Consider the following 26,446-nt stretch of genomic DNA (forward strand, 5'->3'; position numbering starts at 1 on the left):
CACCAGTCATTGAAGGTGGGCATGCAGGTACAGCAGGCGGTGAAAAAGGCAAATGGTATGTTGGCATTCATAGCAAAAGGATTTGAGTACAGGAGCAGGGAGGTTCTACCGCAGTTGTACAAGGCCTTGGTGAGACCGCACCTAGAGTATTGTGTACAGTTTTGATCCTCTAATCTGAGGAAAGACATTCTTGCCATAGAAGGAGTACAGAGAAGGTTCACCAGATTGATTCCTGGGATGGCAGGACTTTCATATGAAGAAAGACTGGATCGACTAGGCTTATACTCATTGGAATTTAGAAGATTGAGGAGGGATCTTATTGAAATGTATAAAATTCTAAAGGGATTGGACAGGCTAGATGCAGGAAGACTGTTTCCGATGTTGGGGAAGTCCAGAACGAGGGGTCACAGTTTAAGCATAAAGGGGGCCTTTTAGGACCGAGATGAGGAAAAACTTCTTCACACAGAGAGTGGTGAATCTGTGGAATTCTCTGCCACAGGAAACACTTGAGGCCAGTTCATTGGCTATATTTAAGAGGAAGTTAGATATGGCCCTTGTGGCTACAGGGATTGGGGGTATGGAGAGATAGCAGGTACAGGGTTCTGAGTTGGATGATCAGCCATGATCATACTAAATGGTGGTGCAGGCTCAAAGGGCTGAATGGCCTACTCCTGCACCTATTTTCTATGTTTCTGTGTTTACTCTTTGAAGTATTTTGGGGTTTTCACTTTTGCTCTGTGCTCATTCTGAAATCTAATGAAACAATAGATTTCTGACAGAATAGAAAAATTCAATGCTTTTTTTTATTGAACATGAGAAACGAATCTTCAGTTAAATACAGACAGAGGTTTTCATGTCACAAGTTTCTACAATCACTAATTCCTTAGTGTATATGTGAGTTCCGATGAAATAATATGTTTTCATGAGAAGCATAAACAGGAAGTTCTAGAAAAACTCAACAAATCACACAGCATCTATGGAAAGAGAAGCAGCCAAAATTTCAGATCTGTGGCTTTTGTCAGAGTTGGGAAAAAGAGAGACGCATGTAGCTTTGCAGCATGAGGGAAGATAGGTGGAGGGATGTGTAGAACAAAGGGAATGTCTATGATAGAATGAGAGTTGAAATGGCTTAATGGGGGCAGTCATTAGCGCATAGCTACTGCTTTTCGGTACAAAACATTTGGTATGTGAAATTCTTTTAATCGGATACTTTGAAATGACTGAACCTAATAGATAATTTTGCAAAATATGTTTTTTTCCCTAAGGAACTGCGTACTTGCTAGAGATTCAGTTGCAATGCTCTTTGAAGGAATGGTGAGAGATGAGTGCTGGTTGAAGGCTCCATATCTACAATTTTCCTTTTACTGTCAGCATTTTCAAAAATAGACATGATGGTGCTGAAATTTAAAGGGTGTGTGAGTGTGTTATTACTTGTGTAACCTGTCAGTTTTAGTGTGGTTGTGTGAAGTCCCTATCAATCTTAAGCCTAAGATGAAGAAACAGATCTAGACTGCAGGAGTATAGTCTCACAGGGTGCACACTTCCAACCTGTAAGGAAATATCATTGACATCCATCTGTTCAGAAAATCAATGCCAGAGAGTTCCCTCTGTGACAAGAGGCCCAAAAGGAATTTCTGCTTTTCTAACAAACTAAGAAAACTTCTTTTGGAATGTAAAAAAAATCCATGAAAGATCTACTTTATTGCAGTTCCTCTTGTAGCAGCCTTCACTTCCAGGTGTGAGATCCACTGAGACCCATGGCAAATGTAGAGGGCAGAATTCCTCAGGTAACCTGGAATTTCCACCTTGACCAATTGAGTTGAAGATCTGCCCACAAATTACTGGAATGTAGTAGGCCACAGTCAATGGGTAGAATTCTGATCTGAAAATTTGCTGGACTAAATTTTATGGTATAAAGACAGAAAGTGGTTATTCATTTCTGTCCAATCTCAGCAAAGCAAAAAACTGTGACTGCTAAAAAGGTGAAAAAATACTGGAAACACCAAGAAGCTCTGCCAGTGTCAGAGAAATGAGAGACAGTTTCATGTTGGTGACTTTTTTACGTCCATAACTTTAGGCCTAATATTTTGGATAGAAGAAAAAACCTGTTTCAGATGTTTCAAATTTACCTGTACTTTGATACCTTTCACTGATTCTCTCAAATTCCCTTTAGAGAAAATTAATGAATCTACTTCAAGCACAGTTTATGTTTTGGAACCTGTCACAGTTTTCCAACTATCTGAACCCTTCCCATCCACAACAGGCTGGTAGTCAAATACCTATCTTCATAATATTTTTGAAGCAATTTTTTTTCCCGTTGAAGTATATCTATCTGATTGCATTTCTGTAAAACAGTGTTAATGTCTTTTTTTCTTTCTACCACAAAATCACTTCCTGTTATCCCAACGGCATAAGATATTTTCTTCCAATTTATTCACCCGGCACTTGTGTTGTACGACCTGACTAGTCTGACCACGACTTCGCAGTCAGAGAGTCAAGGCATGTCATATCAGCTTTGTAAGGAACTTCAGTTTTGGAGATGATGCCCTGACATCTGATTTCCATCCATTCATGAATTCAAATCACATCAGATTGCTCATGATAATTAACCTGATAATATTTCTAACATTACTAAATTTGAGGCCTGAATGTTAAATCTATCTGTAACTCCTGGAATGCTTAAAGCAAACTCTGAATCATATGTAGATTTTGACAAGTAGCACGACCTCTGATTAACCCGCACTTCTGAATTGTTCTGTGTGCTCTTTATTTTCATCACGGTATTTGAGAATCCTGTTTACAATGCTAATGAGTCTGTCACTACTATTGTATTCATACTCATGACTTTCCTTCATAGATAACGCAGAAGATTAAAAAATCTGCTGAGGCTAGAAATGTAAATTGAAACCCAACTAGTTGGGTGGTATTGTTTCGGATTGAAAATCCCACCATTCCTTCAAATTTCTTTTATTTCCTTTTCAATTCCCAAAAAAGATCACCAATCTGAAATGTTAACTCTGAATTTTTACCCTCAGATGTGGCCTAACCTGTTGAATATCTACAGAATTTTCTGATTTATTTTAGTTGTTGCTGGGCCATTGCTTACAATCTTCCTCTCGTTCATTCTACCTTAATGATGTCCTGAACTGTAAATTCATCCAACATCATCAGACCTCAACCTACTGATTGTGTTTCTTGGGCTGTCTCTAATTGAGTGCTTCTGCCTACGTTGAATAGGGGCCTCCACGTTCCTCTTCACTCATGTGTGTTGTACATTCCATAAGCTCAGAAACTTCAAACTCAATTCAGTCCATTTCCAGATATTTCTAATCTTTCTCTGTGACTGTCTAGAACATTTCACAGAATAAATATTCATAAAGTAATGAAGCTCAAACAATCTCAAATATCACAGAGTTAACTGGATTCTGTATCAAACACCATTTCAGACAAAAGTTCTGTATTTACCCAGCTGTCTTCTAATTCTCCCATCTTGAACATCTATCTCTTACTTGTACAATCTGCTTCAACACTTTTGAAAGAATGGCTAGCATAGACACACCCTTTCCTGCTCTTAAAAACTTAGTCAGCTCAAATTCAGGATGTACACTGAGTGGTCACTTTATTAGTTAACCCCTGCATCTAACAAAGTGGCCACTGAGTTCATGTTCATGGTCTTCTGCTGCTGTCATCCACCCACTTCAAGTTTTGTCATGATGGGCATTCACAGATGCTCTTCTGCACACAACTGATGTAACACATGGTTATGTGAGTTACTGTCACCTTACTGTCAGCTCGAGCCAGTCTGGCCTTTCTCCTCAGACCTCTCTCATTAACAAAGTATTTTTGCCAACAGAACTACTGCTCACTGGAATATTTTATTTGTTTTTTGCACCACTATCTGTAAACTTTAGAGACTGTTGTGTGAAAATCCCAGAGCTTTTGAGAACCTCAAACCACCCTGTCTGGCACCAACAATTATTCGGCGGTCAAAGTCACTTAGATCACGTTTCTTCCCCATTCTGATGTTTGACGTGAACAGCAACTGTTCCTTTTGACTATATCTGCCTGCTTTTTTATGCATTTAGTTGCTGCCACATGATTGATTGATTAGATATTTGCATTAACAAGTAGGTGTACAGGTGTACCTAATAAAGAGGCCACTCAGTGTGTTTCTCTCAGCAATGGCCATTGGTAATACTCCACAATCTGCTGCAAGCTTTGTAGAATTGACACACACAAAATGGTGGAGGAACTCAGCAGGCCAGGCAGCATCCATGCCAAAGAATAAACAGTCACCATTTTGGGCTGACCAGAACTGAGAAGAATTGGAGAAGATACCAGAATCAGAATGTGGCGGTGGGGGAAAGAGACTAGCTGGAAGGTGATAGGTGAAGCCAGATGGGAGAGAAAGATCAAAGGCTGGAGAAGACAGAATCCGACAGGAGAAAGTGGACCAGAGGAGAAAGCAAAGGAGGAGGGGACCCAGGGGGAAATAATAGGCCGGTGAGAAGAGGTAAAAAGTCAGAGCAGGGAATAGAGGAGGGGGTGGGGGTGATTTGTTTAATGCTGACTGCTGAAGGAACTCAGCAGTTCCGGCAATATCTGTGGAGGAAACTACTTGATAGCCCCCTTTTCTTGAAGAAAAGTGAATAAAAGAGCTATTCAGACACAACGCACCACAAAACAATGTCTGATCCTACCCAATGTTCCTGATGGGAGCCTTTCCTGCAACCGAACCCATATTCAGCCACATGACATTAAAAGAGTTTCAGAGTAGGTGACGTCAAGACCTGACAGGCTCTCATCACACCAAAGCACTCTAACCAGTATAGAAATGGCACGATTCACCCTATATTTTATGTGTAAAGTATATGTTTCACCTGGAAGAATGATGTGATGTGGATGTAGTGTACCTGGACTTCCAGAAAGCTTTTGATAAAGTCCCACATAGGAGATTAGTGGGCAAAATTAGTGCACATGGTATTGGGGGCAGAGTACTGACATGGATTGAAAATTGGCTGGCTGACAGGAAACAAAGAGTAGCGATTAACGGGTCCCTTTCGGAATGGCAGGCTGTGACCAGTGGGGTACCGCAAGGTTTAGTGCTGGGATCGCAGCTGTTTACAATATACGTTAATGATTTAGATGAAGGGATTAAAAGTAACATTAGCAAATTTGCTGCTGACACAAAGCTGGGTGGCAGTGTGAAATGTCAGGAGGATGTTATGAGAATGTAGGGTGACTTGGACAGGCTAGGTGAGTGGGCAAATGTATGGCAGATGCAGTTTAATGTGGATAAATGTGAGGTTATCCACTTTGGTGGCAAGAACAGGAAGGCAGATTACTATCTAAATGGAGTCAAGTTAGGAAAAGGGGAAGTACAACGAAATCTAGGTGTTCTTGTACATCAGTCAATGAAAGCAAGCATGCAGGTAGAGCAGGCAGTGAAGAAAGCTAATGGCATGCTGGCTTTTATAACAAGAGGAATTGAGTATAGGAGTAAAGAGGTCCTTCTGCAGCTGTACAGGGCCCTGGTGAGACCCCACCTGGAGTATTGTGTGCAGTTTTTGTCTCCAAATTTGAGGAAGGACATTCTTGCTATTGAGGGAATGCAGCGTAGGTTCACAAGGTTAATTCACGGAATGGCGGGACTGTCATATGTTGAAAGATTGGAGTGACTGGGCTTGTATACACTGGAATTTAGAAGAATGAGAGGGGATCTGATTGAAACAATAGACAATAGACAATAGGTGCAGAAGTAGACCATTCGGCCCTTCGAGCCTGCACCGCCATTTTGAGATCATGGCTGATCATCTACTATCAATACCCAGTTCCTGCCTTGTCCCCATATCCCTTGATTCCCCTATCCATAAGATACCTATCTAGCTCCTTCTTGAAAGCATCCAGAGAATTGGCCTCCACTACCTTCCGAGGCAGTGCATTCCAGACCCCCACAACTCTCTGAGAGAAGAAGTGGAAGAAACATGTAAGATTATTAAGGGATTGGACACACTGGAGGCATGAAGCATGTTCCCATTGATGGGTGAGTCCAGAACTAGATGCCACAGTTTAAGAATAAGGGGTAGGCCATTTAGAACAGAGATGCGGAAAAACTTTTTCACCCAGAGAGTGGTGGATATGTGGAATGCTCTGCCCCAGAAGGCAGTGGAGGCCAAGTCACTGGATGCATTCAAGAGAGAGTTAGATAGAGCTCTTATAGATAGTGGGGTCAAGGGATATGGGGAGAGGGCAGGAATAGGGTACTGATTGTGTATGATCAGCCATGATCACAGTGAATGGCGGTGCTGGCTAGAAGGGCTGAATGGCCTACTCCTGCACCTACTGTCTATTGTCTATTGTGATTTCATAGCATTCAGAAAATGAATGCTAAAAATACCACTCTGTCTTTGAAAATTCTAATTTCTTTTAAAACCACAATTGCTTTTAACAACTATATTTCAGTAAGTGACTTTCAAATAGTGACGTGACTACAAAGTGTAAGCATTAGCTTTAAATAGCAAATCCGGCAACTATCACAATTTTGCCCATTCTATAATCTGCTTTATTCTAATTGAAGAGTGATGTGAGAAACAAAGGCTGTGTCCTATCTTTGAAGGAAATCTGCAGGTCTGTGGTGACTCATCAGTTTTGGATCATCCATTGGCCACAGTTATGAGCAGATATGAAGTGTGTAGAAAATTAAAGGAACTGAAAATCAGTTTGGGACCACAAGGGTGCTTGTTGATGGCTGGGGACAGACTGGAATTCATAGTTGCTTAGAAGGTATATGCAGCCACTTGTCTGTCCTCTATATTGAGGTCCAAATTGCCTGGGGTGGGAGAATACAAAAATATTAGCAATAATGAGTGATAAAATAAAACAAATTGAATTAATTTTGTATCCAATTTTTACACTTTGTGCCTTTCTCAAGAAAGACAGAGATAAAAGAAATGTAATGCCTTGATGGAATTGAACTTTAGTAAAATCAATGGTAGACAATATTCCTGTTAATTTAGTAGTTCTTTATGCTTCATGATGGAAGCAATTTTAAGGGAAAAAGCAAATACTCATTAGGAACTGAATATTATTTACTGTGTGTTTAATGCTAAGGCTAGTAAGTCTTCCCATTTTTTCACTAGTGACCAGTGAATGCTTCAGCACCATTTCAATAACCTTATCTACTGAACAACTAAAAATAATTCAAATTCTGGAAACCTGAAATAAAAACAGAAAGTAATGGTAGAGATGAATTGTTTTGATGTAAGACTTTTTTAAGCCGTGGACCCTAATCATTAACTGACGGGTGGGAAGATAGAGCCAGAGAAAGACGTGAGATTACGGTGAGAGATTGAGCATGTGTCCATAGTATTGAGGAGTAACCAGAGAAGTCTGTGATAGGTCAGACTCATGGCCTCAGCTCTGATAGGTTTAGTTTCTAACCAAAACATTCATTTCCTTGTAGTGATCATAGTTTTGGTGATGGAGTAATTTTTCTTCACAGCCAGTGGCAATGGCAATGGAAAAGGTGTAAGTTTGTAATTGGGAAAGGATTCCTCTCAACGTCCGTGCGTGGCTGGATGTTTAGGGTGGTATGCACTTACTGGGGTCTCTGCAAACTGGGAGACTTCTCCTCTCTATTACATTTTCAATGTTTCCCTACTTCTTAGATATTTGGCTAGCCTATTTACATCTCAGCTGGACCAATTCTACTTTCCTGTACATGTCATTTTGCTGTTCCTTCACTCCATTCAGTCATGTTCCATCATTACCTCAGTCACTTAATTCCTCCTGCCCTCTAACCAATCATAGACCTTCCCTTTTTGAAGATGAAGTACAGCTTTGCAGCAAATACAAACCTATCCTTTCTCCAGATGTGCAGTTGCTATGAAGCTATACCTCACCAGTTCTTTTCATTCCCAAAGGAAGATCTTCACAATGAAATACTGACGGCTGAAGCAGTTTATTGCTCAAGAATGGAGCTAAGGTACTTCAATGTGAGAAGGAGAATGTAGGCTTCAGTTTTAAACAAAACTGATTCATTGTTCAGGAAAGAAATTATTTAAATCCTACCAGGTAATAGAGGATTCAATTTTTGAAGCATTTAAAAGTCTTTTGAATAATGAAGGAAACTAATCTTATGTATTCATAATTATATGTCTTCTTTGCCTTGGAAAAACATTGAAAAACATATCCATATTGGTGAGGGCTTTTCCCACTTGCAGTAATTCATAATTCTTTATCTTTTAAGATATGATAAAATACACTGGAAGAACGTAATTTTCATTTTTGCAAATACTGACTTGGGTCATTTATATATCAATATATGAATTGCCCATAACAACTACATATTGAACACACATCTTTTTTAAAAAAAATAGAACAAATACATTTAAATACTAATTTTATTTTCCATGACTATGTTGGTCCAGATAAAGTTGAAGTACCTTTTCATTATAAATAGCTTGTAAGTAAAAATAAGCCTAAGGAATCCATGTGGATCAGGGTTTTATCTGCATGGATCCAGTACAATTTGAATCACCTGCTGAGCAGATTCCGTGCCTTGGAACTCTCCACTTTCTTGACATGAAGGAAGTAAATCATAAGATTATTTTTTTTTTTGTGTGGGGAAAGATTCTCTGAAATGGAGTAATATGAGTCCTTCCAGCTCTGGGATCTTGCATCATCGAAGTGGTGCATTCCAGCCACTCACCTCCATCCCACTACACCTGCTCCCCAGTTCGTAAGTCCCCATAGCCTTCAGCTCCATCTTCTCAAGGGACCAGCTAGACGCGAGGCACATTTGCACGTAAAGTCCACTCTTCGGAATGAACAAAACCTCAGGCGACCAACACAATATCATAAAATTAAGGTAGCAATGAAGGACATCATTCAGCCCATCAATTCTGTAAAGGCTCCTTTGTGGAGCAATCCGGTTAGTCCCACTTAGTGTTTTGTTTTCCATGTACTGCAGTTACTTTTCTCCCTTTCTCCATGACTTGGCTGACCAATTCTATACTGAAAAGAACTATTGATTCTGTATTCTCAATACTATGAGGCAGTCCATTTGGAATTCAAGTACTTGTGTGAAGAAGATTCACTCAGGTTCCGCAGTTCATCATTATTAACAGGTAAACTGCCTGGGTGTTAGAATGCATCCCTTAACACCATTGTGTCCGATTAACCAATAAAGTATGTTCAAGAAATAACAATATCTGCCTTCTCTGAAATTAACTACTTAAAAAAGGTAAACACAAATCATCCCTTTGTACTGACCTCTGGTGCTGTAGAATTTTAATATTAAATGAAGCCAATGAAATGACGATCAATTTCTATGTCATTATGACTATACCAACAAAATAATCATGTAAATGATACCAATTACATTTTAACTCTGTTTTTACTAATGAAAAGATCAGATTCAATACGCTGTGATCAGCAATTCATGTCACATCTCCCAGCCTGACGGATGCTAGAATTATTAAAGCTTTTCTCTGTTTTACACTGATTGCCACCTTTGCCATAAATTACTTTTACATATGTCATCTTTCATGCATGAAAACAGAGGGTCACACTCCCAAAAATGTCTAAATCTGAGGCACATTGTGCATTTTTTGTTAAGCAATTATTACCATTCATGAATTAAATTAATTGCATGTTCACTATTATTCAGTCTACGTCTAGAATTTTGCAGTGATTTGAAGTACCTATGTACTAATTCCGCAATGTGAAATGTTCTCTCTAACAGTGAAAAGAAAAATGCATCAATAAATGGCAATTTAGATCATGCTGGGACTTTTGATTTTCAGAGATCTAAAAGAAAACCCTGACCTTTTATTAAGCTTTGACATTTCCTTTTAAATCTTCAGTTCATTAATCGGATTAGATTTAATTGAAAATGTAGGGCTTTTTGTAACCTTTTAGAAATGATTTTATCCCACTTAATGATTTCCAATTTAAATAAAATGTTCATATTTTATAAGAAATAAAATAGAGACTGACAAGCATATTTTATACATATATTTCAGACCATTAGTAAATACAAGTTTCTATTGTAAAATAATGGATTTACAATCTAAATCACAATTTCTTGCAAAGGTATAATTCAAGTAAGTGTTAGCACAGTAAGGCAATGTTATATGTGAAGGCTCTTTTGCAGAGACACTCTTCCCAATCAGATAAAAATGTGCACTCACCTGGCAAACCTAAGCAGAGAAGAAAACTGTAGTAGATAACACGCACATATCCTAAACCACAGCCGTACAGCTTTCCATCGTGGGAGAGTAGAGTACTGTTGATGGTGAAAATGTGATTGTGCTCCATGGACTTTTCTTGTCAGCTGGCTCAGACTGAAGAAGAACATAGACAATGAGTGCCGGCACTTTCGCTCAGCTTCTGTATCCAGCCTCAACCTCTATCCTTCAGCACATGTTTATCTTTGGATTCTTCCACCTGCTGCTTGCTGCTAGTGTGGCATAATTAGGAGAAAGTGCAATGGTTTAGCTGTCTCACTCTTAAGGGAACTGCATTGAAGTGTCATTAAAGAAGGCAAATTAATAAATTAAAATTTGATGATGTATAGTCACTTGGCAGCATCTCTGGAGTATAATTCATACAGTGCTGAAGCAGTACCTCCTCATCTTAACTGGTTTGCTTCTTAGTAAGCTACACAGTACAGTAATTGGAATACGGGTTGTGGTTTAAAAACAGTTCATTCATTTCCTCTGCTGCTACAAATGCTTTTAACTGAAGCACTTACCTTAAGGCAGTGAAGTAGGCACTGAATGTTTATAAGAAAATAACCATTTTCCTTAAAACAAGTGAAATGAAATAAATCTTTCTGAAGATTGTAGGGCTATTATACATTGCCTACAGCAACAGTAGACTTCTATCAAGTGTCATTCTCACTGTGTCTTGCCTATCCACGTGACAAATGGTTTGAGAATGGTAAGCATGAAAGATTACAATGACGTACAACAGAGGCACGTTGCAGCTGCAGATAATAAACTATATGCTTGTTTGCACAATTTCTGTGGCCACGACATATAGAATAATTAAGAGTAGTCACAGCATTCTTTGGCCCTGATTTATACTTAAGACTGGAATAAATGGCAGAATCAACATGAGTTAGATGGATCAAAAGTTCTTAACTTTATTTTTAAAAATATGAATTTTGTCACTACAGAAATATTCTGGAAATGGAATTGGCAGTTCTCATCCCACCACGCTTACCCTCTCAATGTTTGACAGTAAATGTGTAATGGAAGGAAAGAGGCATCTATTTTGTGCCCTTGTGTTATGTGGATTCTCACTTGTGATGGTTTTGTGACAGTAATGTGGGGCTGAACCTGTCTCTGATTTTTGTAACATCTTCTTTTAATGTAAATCATTAAGCTGAGTGTTAGGACTGGTTTTCAACCTCTGTGCAGATACTAATGTAGAAACATGGAGTTAGGTATTTTGGGGATAAAAGGGATTTTTTTTCTCTCTCTGCGGTTTTGATTTCCTAGCAACATTGTACAAATAGAAGCTTCTAAGATTTATGGATTTTTGAGTATAACATTTTGTTGGCAGTAGGCAGTTGAAGTCTGGCAGAGTACTTCATCAGCAGCAATAAATCTTTAAAGTGTTTCAGGTAGCTAATTGTCTGCTCAACTGGTATAAAGTTCATTAGTTCTGATGTGGCGTGCACATGCTATTGCTGACAATGCTTCAGTGTCAGCTAGAAAAATTCTGACTTTTACTGAGGAGTCCCTATATGAACTAGTAACTTCTGCTGCAAGGGAAAAATGAAAAGAAGATATACATGCTTCCTAATCATGCTTTATATCCCTTTCAAGACTTCCTAAAGAAATAGGGCCATTTTTACAACGCAGGAAATACAGCAGTCAGTTTTCATACAACAATCTCCTGCAAGCAACAACATGGTAACAAATAGAAATTATGCTATAGCGATGTTGAATGAGGTCAGAATACTCAGCTTAACTTGCCTGTTCTTGGAAACAGTTCCATGAAATATCTGTGATCATTTGAGCAAGCACAAAGTTAACAGCTCACTCAAAAGTTCCCAATTATGTGTATCATATGTTCCACTCTGTTGAAAAATTGTCACTTTGAATAGGTCAATAGGGTGACAAGGTGGGAATAAAAACAAGCAGAAACACTGCAGAAGGTGGAAATTCTCAATAAAACAACTGCTGGGAAAACTCAGCAGGTCAGTCTGCATCTGTAAGAAAATAAACCGTGTGAATGTTTAAGGTTAAAGATCCTTCGTCTGGGGGAATGAACCATTTACATATTGAACTACATGTCAGCTACTCGATAGAATGAGATATTTGACTTAAAGGAAAACACAAAGGTACAATTTTGACATTATTTACTCTAAACATGTTTTATTTACTCTATACATATGTCCTGTGATCCTCCTATGTAATAACATATAATCACTTGGTTGTGATGTACAGTTATGCAAATCAAGAAGGGGGAGATAAGTGTAATTCCGGGTTGAAACTCTGCATACCGCCATAACCACAGTCTCCCTACCCCCCCATCGCCCACCAGCCTCTCTCCATCTGCTTCTGCCTAGTAACTACCAGCCTCCATTTCACCAACAGCCACCCCTGCCCTGTACTACTATACACTGGCACTCTTTACTCTTCCCTCGCTGAGGTCTTGATCCAAAATGTCGATTTACTCCTTTTGCCTCCCGAGATTGTGATTTATCCGCTTAGTCTTCCAGCGTTCTATTTTCTGGTTGGGTGCAGTCTTGCCGGCTTGTGTGTGGGAATGTCCAGGCCAGTTGCTGCAGAGCTGTCCATATTTGTTAGCACCATGTGGCCTCAGCTGTAAGTGTGCATCAATCTGTATTTATGCAATTGTTTCAAAGCAGAACAAATGCCCAATGCTCGCCATTTCTGTATTATCAGAAATACAGTATAGCGAGTCGTGGAATTTGTTAACAAATATAGAATACTTGGTCTTAAAAAGTAGATTTCCAATGAGATGTTAAACAAACATTGGGAAGGTGAGAGTGCACTAGAATCAGGGTTATTATCTCTGTCTACAAGTGCTAAATTTGTTGTTTTGTGGTCGTAGTACAATGCAAAGACATAAATCATTATAAATTACAGAATAAATAAATGGTGCCAAAGAAAAGGAATAACAAAGTAATGTTCATGAAACATTTAGAAATCTGGTGCTGGAGGGGAAGAAGCTGTTCCTAAATTATTGAACCTCCCCATTGACAGTAACATGATGGGGTCATGTTCTGGATGGTGAGGGTCCTCAGTGATGGATGCTGCCTTCTTAAAGCACTGTCTGTAGAAGAGATCATTGATGGTGGGGAGGGTGGTGCCATTATGGAGTCTGCTCAGTCTCCAACCCTCAGCAGCCTCTTGTGACCTAGTGCTTTGGAGTCTCTGTGCCGGGCTCTGTGAGGAGTATGGAGAGTGAATTCTAAACCTGGGCCGTTGCAGAAACCTGAGACAAAGAGGATGGCATGAGTATGGCGGGAGGGGAGAAAACACATGTATGGTGCAGAGGCTTTGCAGACTTAAGAGGGGATTGCAGAGGTAAGGAGTTTTACAAAATTAGGGGAAGGGAAAAGGGTGGATTCTGTGCAGGGCTGGGCTTTAAGCCATGATGAAAATAGCACAGAATCCTTGCATTTATAAAGCAGCTTTTTAACAGGATGATTCAAATCTTTAATATCTTTATTGTTCCCTTTCAGGGTTCCTTTGAAGACCCTGACCTGGAGTTACACGCTGACTTTGGTTCTTTGTGGGAATGGGACTCGCCCTCGGGGGTTTCAGGACCGGCCGTTGTTCAGCACGCCAAGGGCTTGACGTGAGAGTCCGGCTTGAATTCGGAAGCCTAAGATCTCGGGGCTCTGGGGACGGGTGGATCGAGGGTTGGTGTCACAACAGGAGACCCGTGTGTTGTCGGGGGAGTTGTGATATCTGCTGTGGGCCTGAAGACCTAAGATCTTTGTGATCTTCAGGCACAGAGCTCGAAAAAAGTGATGTAACGGACTTCTTAACATTGTAAACCAGTGAGTTGTTTGTTATAAATGGAGACACCTTTTTCTCCATTATTAAGGAGAGAGAGAATCTGTGGTATGTTGAATGCTGGGTGTAACATGAAGTCTTTGGGGTAACTGCAAGTCTGTGTCTTTGCTATTGCTTTGCTCATGCTTGAGTGCTTGCTTTTTTGGGTGGTGGCGGGAGGGGGGCATTGTTGTTCACTACCGCTTATGCAGAAGGGGAGTGGAGCTGGGGGGGGGACTTTTGGGTTCTTACGTTTATCTGTCATTCATTCTTTGGGACACCTCTGTTTTTGTGGATGTTTGCAAAGAAAAAGCATTTCAGGATGTATATTGTATACATTTCTCTGACATTAAATTGGACCATTGAACCTTTGAAAGTGTGGTGCAGTCTTTGCTTTAACATGTGATGACAGATTTGGACAGGAATAAGATGTTGATCAAGTAGTCTATTTTTTATTACGTTGGCTGAAGGATAAATATCAGGCAGGACTAATTTCCCTGTTCTTTCATCCATAGAAAAAAAGTGTTACTGAGCCAGCTAAGAGAGAAGTTAGGACCTTGGTTAAGAGTTTGATTTGAAAAGAAATTTTTAGCAATGCTGTACTCTGTGATTACTGGCTTCAGTGCTCAGTTCTCTGGAGAAGGGTTAGACCATGCAGAGATTTGACTTGGAGATGAGAGAACTACCAAGTGAGTCCCAGCTGACACCACTATTAAATGTGAAGCACTGTAGGGAAGGGAAGATATACTAGTGGGATATGACTGTGGTGAACTATGTGCCTGTCTGGACACGCCCCCTGCTGACTGCTCCTGTGGCTCCTCCCACAGGCCCCTGTATAAAGGCGATCTGAGGCCTGACGCTCGGCCTCAGTCTCCAGGACATAGTATGATGGACACTCACTCCTGGTTCCTTCTTCCAGTCAATAAAAGCCGATATCTCGCCTTACGTCTCAGTGTGAGTTATTGATGGTGCATCAATGACACAGACAGCAAAAGTTTAGATGAGATAATGTTTACTAATTGTAACAGGTAGGACTCTGCCAGGAGAGTGAGTTACAATTGTTAAATTTGAAAATACTAAAAGTATAGGTGGGGGTTTTAGTATCAGATGAACTGAGCAGGACAGTGGGGATGATTACAGGGATAGTCTCACTCATTGGGAGCATATGAATTTGGAATCTCTGCTCTGCATCAATAAAAAATGTCAACATTGCAAAGATTCTGGTTCAATCTAAAACAGTGATAATTGGGGAATGAAGTTACTGATAATGGATAATAGTGTAATGTTTATGTCAGGGCAGTAATTACAGCTATTTTTTCATTTGTTCATAGAAAATTGGTTTTGTTGGCAAAGGCAGGAGTTAATTTCCATTGTTAATTGTTCTTGAACTGAGTGATTGGCTTGTGTTTGTTACTGTGGGTTTAGTATCACAAAACCTGAAGACTTACACTCATTGTTTTAGTAACAGCTTATTCCCCTCTGCCATCAGATTTATGAGTGATGCATGAACCCGAATTCCTCTTCAGCACTCTCTTTTGTAATTTATAGCAATTTTATGTCTTGCTCTGTACTGCTGTCACATAAAAACATATGTCGATGATTATAAACCTGATTCTGATTCTGATTCTGACATGGAGGTGAAATGAGGCAGGGACAGCAAATCCTCCTCACCTCCCCAGAGAACGTAAGTGAATAATAATCCAGCATTTCATTCATGATTACCATTCCAAATTATATTTAATTAACTCAATTTAAATGCATTCATTAAGATAATGGGATTTGAATTAGTTTTTCTAGGTCATCAGTTCAGACTATTTCCATTGCTACTAGTTGAATAATTTAACTATGCTATTCTCCAATTGGGTTTTCCATTGTTTACTAGGAAACAATTATGAGTTATAAAATGCTGACTATCAGATAATCAGAGCAACAACAGGGAGCAGTAGAGAGCACAAAAATCCTGGGCATTATAAGTGTTACTACATGGATATTTATCACTGGTCACTGGTCAAGCTAAATGCCCTAGACGTCAGGGAAGTCTTCAACTGGGCCAGCTTGAAGAATTTGCACCAACATGTTGCCTGCAGAACCAGAGGAGCCAACACACGCAATCACTAATATACACTTTAATAGGTACACCTGTACACCTGCTCATTAATGCAAATATCAAATCCACTAATCATGTGGCAGCATCTCAATGTATAAAAGCATTCAGACATGGTCAAGAGGTTCAATTGTTGTTCAGACCAAACATCAGAATGAGGAAGGAATACGTGACTTTGACCATGGAGGTATTATTGGTGCCAGATGGGGTGGTTTGAGTATCTTAGAAACTACTGATTTCCTTGGATTTTCACACACAATAGTTTCTAGAGGTTACAGAGAATGGTGCGAAAAATCAACATTCAGTGAGCAGCAATTCTGTGGGTGAAAATGCTTTGTTCACGAGAGAGGTCAGAGGAGGGTGGCCAGAATGGTTCAAGCTGACAGGAAGGCAAAGGTAACTCAAATGATCACGTGTTACAGCAGTAGTGTGTAGCAGAGCATTTCTGAATGCACAATACATCGAACATTGAAGAGAGTGGGTTCCAAGAGCAGAAGACTCAGTGGCCACTTTATTAGATACAGGAGGTACTTAATAAATTATCCACTGACTGTACGGCCATCAAGAATTCTCAGCTCACCTGTACTTTGACAAGTCTGATCACCTGCGTTTACTTCTACATGCTGCAGAGACTGGAAGACCCCAGGCCCACGGTGAGCACTGTGATCAAAGGAGGTGGAGGAACGTTTACAGGACTGCTTTGATTTGGTGGACTGGACCATATTCAAGGATTCATGTTCAGTTCTGAATAAGTATGCCACAACCCTCATCAACTTCATCAAGACCTCTGTGTGACTTTGAGAACATATTGAGTCTTCCCAAATCAGAATCAGTCTGCTGAGGGCTAGATTTGTGACACTCAAGAATCCAGAATCCTATAAGAAGTCTAGATATGATAGTGAAAAGGCAACTCTGAGTGAAGCTGGATGCAGATTCACGTACATGGCAGCTGTGACATGTTACTACTTTCTCTAAGGCAAGATCTAACAGCAGAAATGGCATTGATGTTTCATTCTCTGATGAGCTCAGCACCTTTTATGCACACTTTGAAATGGAAAATAACCACTACACCTGTACAAATCCCCACAGCATCTGGTGACCCTGTGATGACTCCCTATCCAGAGATCAGAATTGAGGTAATTTAAATCACGTGGCTGTGTGTTTGACGGGCCTTGGTTACATCAACTGAGTGAGGTGTTTTCTTGAGGCTATGAGCCATAGCTACATAGCAAGGAAAAATAACCTCTGGAGTCACTTTGGCATTTCAAATAATGTTAGTAGCTTTGGCTGCTGACGAATAATAGGAAAGCAAGCACCCATGGCTCTGATTCTGTTCCCTTCGGTACAAACTCTGTATATCAATGTAATTGTATTCTTTTTCCATAATGAATGGTGTACTATTCAGATTGGAGGGCATGTAAGGTCCTATGAGTGCAGTCAATTATTTCCTACGCTGATGATAATTCTACCTTGCAGCGGGGGTTCCATGCAACAACAGTAAAACCAAGAAACTGATTGTGAATTTCAGGAAAAAGTTGGGAGAACGCACACCAATCCTCACTGATGGCTGAATGGTGGAAAGGGTGAGCAGCTTCAAGTTCCTGAGTATCAACATTTCAGAAGGTCTATCCTGGACCTAGTGCACTGGTGCATTCATATCACTGACATGTTAGAGCTGCCAATATCATGGCAAGAATTTTACGCCTTTGCACAGCACTGTAGCCACAAAACAACATATTTCATGTCATATGTCAGTGATAATAAATTTGATTCTGAAATCAGCTCTTGTACTGTGCCTCAGAAATTTTCGAAGTAATTCCTTTATTTGGCTAGTTGTGAAAACTGAGAATTCTCTTCTTTGGAAAGTCATAGACAATCAGTGTTCTAGTTCAGAGGTCAGAGGATCTCTTAACACCAAATCAATCAAAAGATAATGGACATAGGGGACAATTGGATGGAAAATTAACTTGTGAAAATGAACTGCCTTGGAATTGTCTCAGAACTCTTATATATCTAGTATATTTGCTTAGAAGCATGTAAAAAAGTAAGAGTCTTATTAGTGTTTATCATATTTGCTACATATGTTATGGTATTAAATATGTTATGGTATTACATCTAAATTTTTGCTTTTGTGATATTATTATGAATACAGTAAGTAGATTCTCTTTCTTTGACTTGGTAGTAACGTGACCTGGTGACAATGCAGGAAGAACTAATGTCTTCTCCACCTTCCATGTCCTTGCCACTTTCACCTGCCACACAATATGACACTTAAGAGCAATTGGAGTCACCAGAACACAGACCACTGAACGAGTTCAATTCAGAGTGATTTAACTATCTGGCTGCATGGGGCCTGGAATGCCTTTGAGTTGTACTTTATAATCTGCATTTATTATTCAGCAAGTAAGCCTCACACCACTTGTATGCATAAGATTAAGTTAGTACCGAAATTGCAGATGTATATATTGATATATATTGATGAGCTGCAGTCCGAGCTTCAGACACTGCGACACATCAGGGAGGGGGAGAGTTACCTGGACTCTGTGTACCAGGAGATAGCCACAATTAATAGATTAACTAATGTAGATTGCAGTCAAGCACAGGATGGTGTGGCTATGAGTGAGGAAAGTAGGGGAATCCAGGAGGTAGGGCTGGAGGAGATGCAGGTCTTGCTCTTGTCCAACAGATTCGAGGTTTTAACTCCCTGTGAGGGCAGGAGTGGGGACTGTGGGGAGGATGAGCAACCTGCCCATAGCACCGTGGAGTGGGGGGGCCATTCCAGAGGGGGGAGTCAATAGAAATGTTGTAGTAATAGGGGACAGTATCGTCAGGGGGATAGATAGGGTTCTCTGCAACCGAGAGCGAGAGTTCCGAAGGCTATGTTGCCTGCCTGGTGCCAGGGGTAAGGACGTCTCTTCTGGGCTGGAGAGAAACTTGCAGTGGGAGGGCGAGGATCCAGTTGCCTTAGTACACGTCGGTACTAATGACATAGATAGGACAAGGAAGAAGGTTCTGTTACAGGAATATGAGCAGCTAGGGGTCAAATTAAAAAACAGAACCTCAAGGGTAATAATCTCTGGATTATTACCTGAGCCACAAGCAAATTTGGCTAGGTTAAATAAAATTAGGGAGTTAAACGCGTGGCTCAAAGACTGGTGTGGGAGAAGTGGGTTTTGCTTCTTGGGACACTGGCACCAGTACTGGGACAGGATAGAACTGTTTCAGAGGGACGGGCTTCACCTGAACCGGGCTGGGGTTAGTGTCCTGGCGAATCATATAACTAGGGCTGCAGAGAGGTCTTTAAACTAACTAGTGGGGGGGGGGGGCAGAGGATTCTAGAGAGCAAATAATTAAAAAGACAATGGAGAAGGTAATGGATGTAGGTAAAAGTGGAGGAGTAAAAAGACAGAGTGTGTCAGGAGGGGAAAGGATGTACGGAGACAAGCGTAAAGTTGTACAAAAGGAAAAGGTAGGAAATAAGTGTCAAACATATTTGAAACTCCTTTATTTGAATGCACGTAGTATTAGGAATAAAATTGATGAGTTGACGGTACAAATTAATTACGGATGGCTATGATATTGTGGCAATTATGGAAACATGGCTGCAGGGTGACCGGGACTGGGAATTAAACATACAAGGGTATTCGACAATTAGGAGAGACAGGCAAGAAGGAAAAGGAGGTGGGGTGGCTATGTTAATAAAGCAAGAAATCACTGCAATAAAGCGAAATGATATTGGCTCAAAGGATCAGGATAATGAAACAATTTGGGTAAAAATAAGAAATAGTAAAGGGAAAAAAACAGTGGTGGGAGTAGTCTATAGGCCTCCAAACAGCTGTGACTCAGTTGGTCGGAGCATAAATCAGGAAATAGTTGGGGCTTGTAATAAGGGAACAGCTATAATTATGGGGGATTTTATCTTTTAAATTGACTGAACTAATCAAGTCGGACACAGCAGCCTTGAAGGAGAGTTTATAGAGTGTATTCGGGATGGGTTCCTTGAACAATACGTTACTGAGCCGACAAGGGGGCAAGCAGTCTTAGATCTGGTCCTGTGTAATGAGACAGGACTAGTAAAAAATGTCCTAGTAAAGGATCCCCTTGGAATGAGTGACCATAACATGGTCGAATTCCATACTCAATTAGAGGATGAGAGGGTTGGATCTCAAACAAGCGTACTGAGCTTAAATAAAGGAGACTATGATGGTATGAGAGCAGAATTGCTTAAGATGGATTGGGAAAATAGATTAAAGGGTAGATCGGTACTTGATCAGTGGTGTATATTTAAGGAGTTATTTTACAACTATCAAGAAAAATATATTCCACTGAAGGAAAAAGGGTATAAAAGAAAAAATAGTTATCCATGGCTAAGTAAAGAAATAAAGCAAAGTATACGACTAAAAAGAAAGTTATATAAGGTAGCTAAATCTAGTGGAAAGATTGATGATCGAGAAGCTTTTGAAGATCAGCAGCAAATAGCAAAAAGATTGATTAAGAAGGGGAAGATAGATTATGAAAGTAAATTGATGAAAAACATAAAAGCAGATAGTAAGAGTTTTTATAGTTACATAAAAAGAAAAAGGGTGGCTAAAGTAAATGTTGGTCCCCTAGAAAATGAGACCGGAAAATTAATGATAGGGGACATGGAGATGGCGGTAACGCTGAACAAATATTTTGTATCAGTTTTTACAGTAGAGGACACTCAAAATATCCCAACACTGGATAAACAGGGGGCTCTAGGGGGAGAGAAGCTAACTATGATTCAAATCACCAAGGAAATGGTACTTGATAAATTAATGGGACTGAAGGTGGATAAATCCCCTGGACCGGATGGCTTGCATCCTAGGGTCTTAAGGGAAGTGGCGGTCGGGATTGTGGATGCATTAGTGATAATTTTTCAAAACTCGCTGGACTCGGCAATGGTCCCGGCAGATTGGAAAAATGCTAATGTAACTCCTTTATTTAAAAAGGGCAATAGACAGAAGGCTGGGAATTATAGGCCAGTTAGCCTAACATCTGTGGTTGGCAAAATGTTGGAATCGATAATTAAGGAAACAGTAACAGGGCATTTGGATAAACATAGCTTAATAGGACAAAGTCAGCATGGCTTTACAAAAGGGAAGTCATGTTTGACAAACTTGTTGGGGTTCTTTGAGGACATAACATATAGGGTAGATAAAGGGGAACCAATGGATGTGGTGTATTTGGACTTCCAAAAGGCATTTGACAAGGTGCCACACCAAAGATTATTACTTAAAGTAAAAAATCATGGGATTGGGGATAATATTCTGGCATGGGTGGAGGATTGGCTTTCTAACAGCAAACAGAGAGTTGGGATAAATGGTTTATTCTCAGACTGGCAGTTGGTGACTAGTGGTGTTCCGCAGGAGTCAGTGTTGGGACCCCAACTCTTTACAATCTATATTAATGATTTGGAGAAAGGGACTAAGTGCAACGTATCGAAGTTTGCTGATGACACAAAGATGGGAGGGAGTGTAATGAGTGCGGAGGACATTGAAACCCTGCAGGGGGACATAGATAGGCTGAGTGATTGGGCAGACATTTGGCAGATGAAATATAATACTGACAAGTGTGAGGTCTTGCACTTTGGCAGGAAAAATAATAGAGCAAGTTATTATCTAAATGGAGAGAAACTGGAAAGTGCTTCTGTGCAAAGGGATCTGGGGATCCTGGTGCAGGAAACACAAGAAGTTAGTATGCAAGTGCAGCAGGTGGTCAAGAAGGCCAATGGAATGCTGGCTTTTATTGCTAGGGGGATGGAGTATAAGAACAGGGAGGTCTTACTGCAGTCGTACCGGGTATTGGTGAGACCACACCTGGAGTACTGCGTGCAGTTCTGGTGTCCATATTTAAGAAAGGACGTACTGGCTCTCGAGGCAGTGCAGAGAAGGTTCACTAGGTTAATTCCGGGGATGGGTGGGTTGATGTATGATGAGAGGTTGAGTAGATTGGGACTCTACTCATTGGAGTTCTGAAGAATGAGAGGCGATCTTATTGAAACATATGAGAACGTGAAGGGGCTTGATCGGGTGGATGCGGGGAGAATGTTCCCAATGATGGGTGAAACTAGGACTAGGGGGCATAATCTTAAAATAAGGGGATGCCGTTCCAGGACTGAGATGAGGAGAAATTTCTTCACTCAGAGGGTAGTGGGGCTGTGGAATTTACTGCCCCAGAGAGCTGTGGAAGCTACAACACTCAGTAAATTCAAAACAGAGATAGACATTTTCCTGGATAAAAATGGCATTAGGGGATACGGTGAGCGAGCAGGTAAGTGGACATGAGGCTAGGTTTAGATCAGCCATGTGATCTCCTGGACCAGTTTTCGATAGCCTGGATGGGTCAGAGAGGAATTTTCCAGATTTTTTCTCCTCAATTGGCAAATCTTTTTTTTTTCCCCGGGTGATCACATGGGTTTGGACGGGATGAATAATAAAATAAAATGGGTGGCATGGTGCCCTGTTGGTTGGCACTGTTGGCTTGTGGGATTCGGTGAAAACTAGAGTTAAGACTGGATCAGCCATGATCTTGTTGAATGGCGGAGCAGGCTTGAGGAGCCGATTGGCCTACTCCTGCTCCTATCTCTTACGTTCTTATGTTCTTATACAATGTGAAATTTAGTGATTTCTTTAAAGTTAGTACAAAGATACTAACTTATACCACTTTCTATAACTGAATGTAACAAGTAATTATTCAAATTTAATTTTTTTTTATATTTTCTAATCCTCGAGATACTGTATTTAAATAATGCATGACACAATTTATCATTTCTTAATTGTTTTACTGTACTGAAGTGATGTGATGAATTATCTATATGATGCATTTCCTGAACTGAAGTGATTCATATTGAAGATAATTAAGTTCTGACTTTATTATAATTGTAGTTGATCTTTCCAGAACAAGGATATAAACAGGGTGCAAGAATAGTTAATTTGACAAAGATTCATTTGGATGATCAATAGCTCTGCTCATTTCCCTATTTTGATGGAAAGCAAATGTTCTGTTTGGAGTGGTCTTCTAATGATTAAAGTTAAGAATTTCATTATAACTTGGAACGCTGGCGTTTTTCACAGTGAGGATGCACTATGCTATCAAAAGAAAGGGCAGCTTATACCATATAAGCCATGATATTAGCAACTCCAATGTGTCAATGATCTGAAAAATGCTGTTGTTCAAAGATTTCTCACCAGTTCTTCAGGGAATGATTAGGAGTGGACATGATATAGTGTAGAAATACGCCCTCAATCATATGCTGTACACTGAATTGCAATGTAATTACACCAGCTGAAATTTCATTGTATTGACTACAATAGAGCTAGATTTCAGTACAGAGTATAATGTGCTAAGTATCTTTTTCATTTAGATAACCCAAATGTGGAAAAATTCTACCTTATTATATATTCTATTTGTTGTACTATGTGTGTCTTTTCCCTGAATCATCTGTTAATCTGCAAGCTGCAAGCGGAAGAACACTTCCAGCATCGGAATGACTGTCACAAGCTGTCAAGGTTTAAGTCTTTTCCAACTGTATAGTGGCAGACTGCAGTCAGGATTAACCTTCAGTGTACCGATGTAGCAGACCAATAGCTGGCACATTGTCTGTCAAAGGGCAAGGAAATCCCCCACACTGAGAGCTTCAGAGTGATATACAAGACCAGAAAAGACCAATTTGATTCATCTAGCCAATGTCAGTTCAGAAACTGAATACAAGCTTCACCATAATTTCCAGCAGCCAGCGGTAGGAACCCCCGCTGCAAGGTAGAATTATCATCAGCGTAGGAAATAATTGACTGTGCTCATAGGACCTTGAATGCCCTCCAGTCTGAATAGTACACCATTCATTATGGAAAAAGAATACAATTACATTGATATACAGAGTTTGTACCGAAGGGAACAGAATCAGAGACATGGGTGCTTGCTTTCCTATTATTCGTCGGCAGCCAAAGCTACTAACATTATTTGAAATGCCAAAGTGACTCCAGAGGTTATTTTTCCTTGCTATGTAGCTATGGCTCATAGCCTCAAGATAACACCTCACTCAGCTGATGTAACCAAGGCCCGTCAAACACATAGCCACGTGATTTAAATTACCTCAATTCTGACCTCTGGATAGGGACCTGATAAGCGGGACCAAGAGAGGCTGCAAACATTCCAGACCTCAGCACTGCAGTTCACAGGAGCTTTAACCTCCTTGGGCTTTATTTCATTAGTATCTGTTTAGTTTCATTCCCTAAATGGTGGAATGTTGCAGAAGGCTGCTAGGATTTTGCAAATGGAGGAATGATCTTGTTGATTCGTTTATTGAGATACAGCATGGAATAGGCCTTCCCGGCCCTTTGAGCCGTGTTGCTCAGCAACTCATGATTTAAAATGACCAATTGACCCATCAACCTGTCTTTGGAGTGTGGGAGGAAACTGGAACATCCAGAGGAAACCCAGGCAGTCATGGGGAAAATGTACAAATTCCTTACAGGCAGCGATGGGAAATGAACCTGGGGCACTTTGTACTGTAAACCGCTGTGCTATCCACTACACTACTGTGCTGCCCCCTGCAGCATTTAGAAGATAAAAGGGCTCAGCATTTACTCCTGAATCAGTAGGTAGTGGGAGACTTGGGGCAGTTTCAGGAAATCCTCAAAAAATGCTAATCTTTACTTGTGTTGGGGTCACATCCTTCCTCTGGATGGCCTGACAAATAAAGTTCAAACAGATGAAGTTGATCTCATAGTATTTTCTTTGCCTAGGACAAGGGTATTGATAATGCCAAATTAAACGAATTAAAATGCCTGCCCATTGGTTTTGCAGGCAGAGTCAAACACATTGCTTATATCTGTATCACCAAGCATTGGAACCGAAGTGTCATTGCTTGGACCAATCATGCATGTGCTATATTACGGGCTGGCTGTTACTGTCAGTTGCTTCCAAGTCAAAGCTGAAGGAAAAAAAACACATCAATGTACAGAAAGGACAGCAGGGAGGCAGAGGAAAAGATGAGCCAAGCACAACCAGAAAGTACTGTCTGCACAAGTGACTGCAGTCAACAGACAAGACTGAGCAGGTTGTATTCTCCATGACACGTCTCTCCTTGGTTAAAGGTCAAGAGCGCAAAGATGCACTCAGCAGCATCCTTTTACTCTAGATGCTACAGTATACACAATCCAGATCAGCTAGAATCCATTTGGTAAAGTATTGGTGTGTTTTTCCCTAAACAGCCACCACAAGCTTGCAGGAAAAAAAGCAAATTATTACATTACGTTCACCCTCTAATTTTTTGATCTCTACTCCCCAACATAAACTAGAAGTAACATTAAGGACATGTTGCCAGTGCTACCCAAAGGGATTATTCACTACTCATCTAACTGCTTTGTTATTTTACCACTGATTCACTTTCACAGATTCTTTGCAACTCGTTCTCAGTATTATTTTTGATTTGCATAATTTTGTCTTCTTTTGCACACTGCATTCAGATTCAGATTGAGATCCATTTCCTTATCACATGTACAGTGAAATCTGTGGTTTATGTTGGCAAGCAACATACCCAAGGATGTGCTGGGGTGGGGCTGCAAATGTTGCTACACCTTCCAACGCCAACATAGCATGCCCACAATGCTCGGCAGAACAAAACAGAACACAACAAGCAACACCTGCAAAACAAACCCCTTTCCTCCCTCCTACTCACCCACCCACACACACACAGACAGTACTCTTAGCCTAGGCCTCTGTGCCTTCAGTTTCCAGGCTTCAGTCATTGAGATGTCGATCTTTGGGCTTCGATCTTCAGTATTGACCCCTGGACTAGCTGATGATGGGACCCCAAATTCCAGGCCTCTGCCTCACTAGTTCTCATCCCTGTTGTTCACATGGACATCTGATTGCAGGACCCACTGACCTGACATACACAGATGTCCTTTGTCCCACGTCACTGCCCTTTGTGCACAGAGCAGACGCCTGGACTTTGGATCTCCTTTGTCACCCATCCACATACTGGCTCTAAGCACAGAGGGTAGGCCTAGACATTGGATCCATGTACTGGCCTTCGAGCACTAAGCGTAGGCCTAGACTTTGGATGCCCTTGGTAACCCATCCACGTACTGGCCTTCGAGCACAAAGTGGAGCAGCAAAACCAAGAACGCTGGTGTTTGACATTGGTTGTTGCTTCTATGTTGATTTTCATAAATTCTATTGTATTTCTTTATTTAGCTGTAAATGCATGCAAGAAGATGAATCTCAAGGTAGCATATGTAAACATATAGCATATGTACCTGATAATAAACTTACT

At 40.4% G+C, this 26,446-nt stretch overlaps 1 protein-coding gene across 1 annotated transcript in view; it reads right to left on the reverse strand.

Moving 5' to 3' along the window:
* gpr139 (G protein-coupled receptor 139) overlaps positions 1–10,320 on the reverse strand; it is a 69,041-nt gene extending 58,721 nt beyond the window's left edge. The window contains exon 1 of the mRNA XM_059978646.1: positions 10,194–10,320. Coding sequence (XP_059834629.1) covers positions 10,194–10,320 — 127 coding nt within the window. The remainder of the gene's footprint in view (positions 1–10,193) is intronic.
* Between the last annotated feature and the right edge of the window lie 16,126 nt (positions 10,321–26,446).

This window comes from Hypanus sabinus, chromosome 9, assembly GCF_030144855.1.
Source record: "Hypanus sabinus isolate sHypSab1 chromosome 9, sHypSab1.hap1, whole genome shotgun sequence".
In the NCBI taxonomy this organism is placed as follows: Eukaryota; Metazoa; Chordata; class Chondrichthyes; order Myliobatiformes; family Dasyatidae; genus Hypanus; species Hypanus sabinus.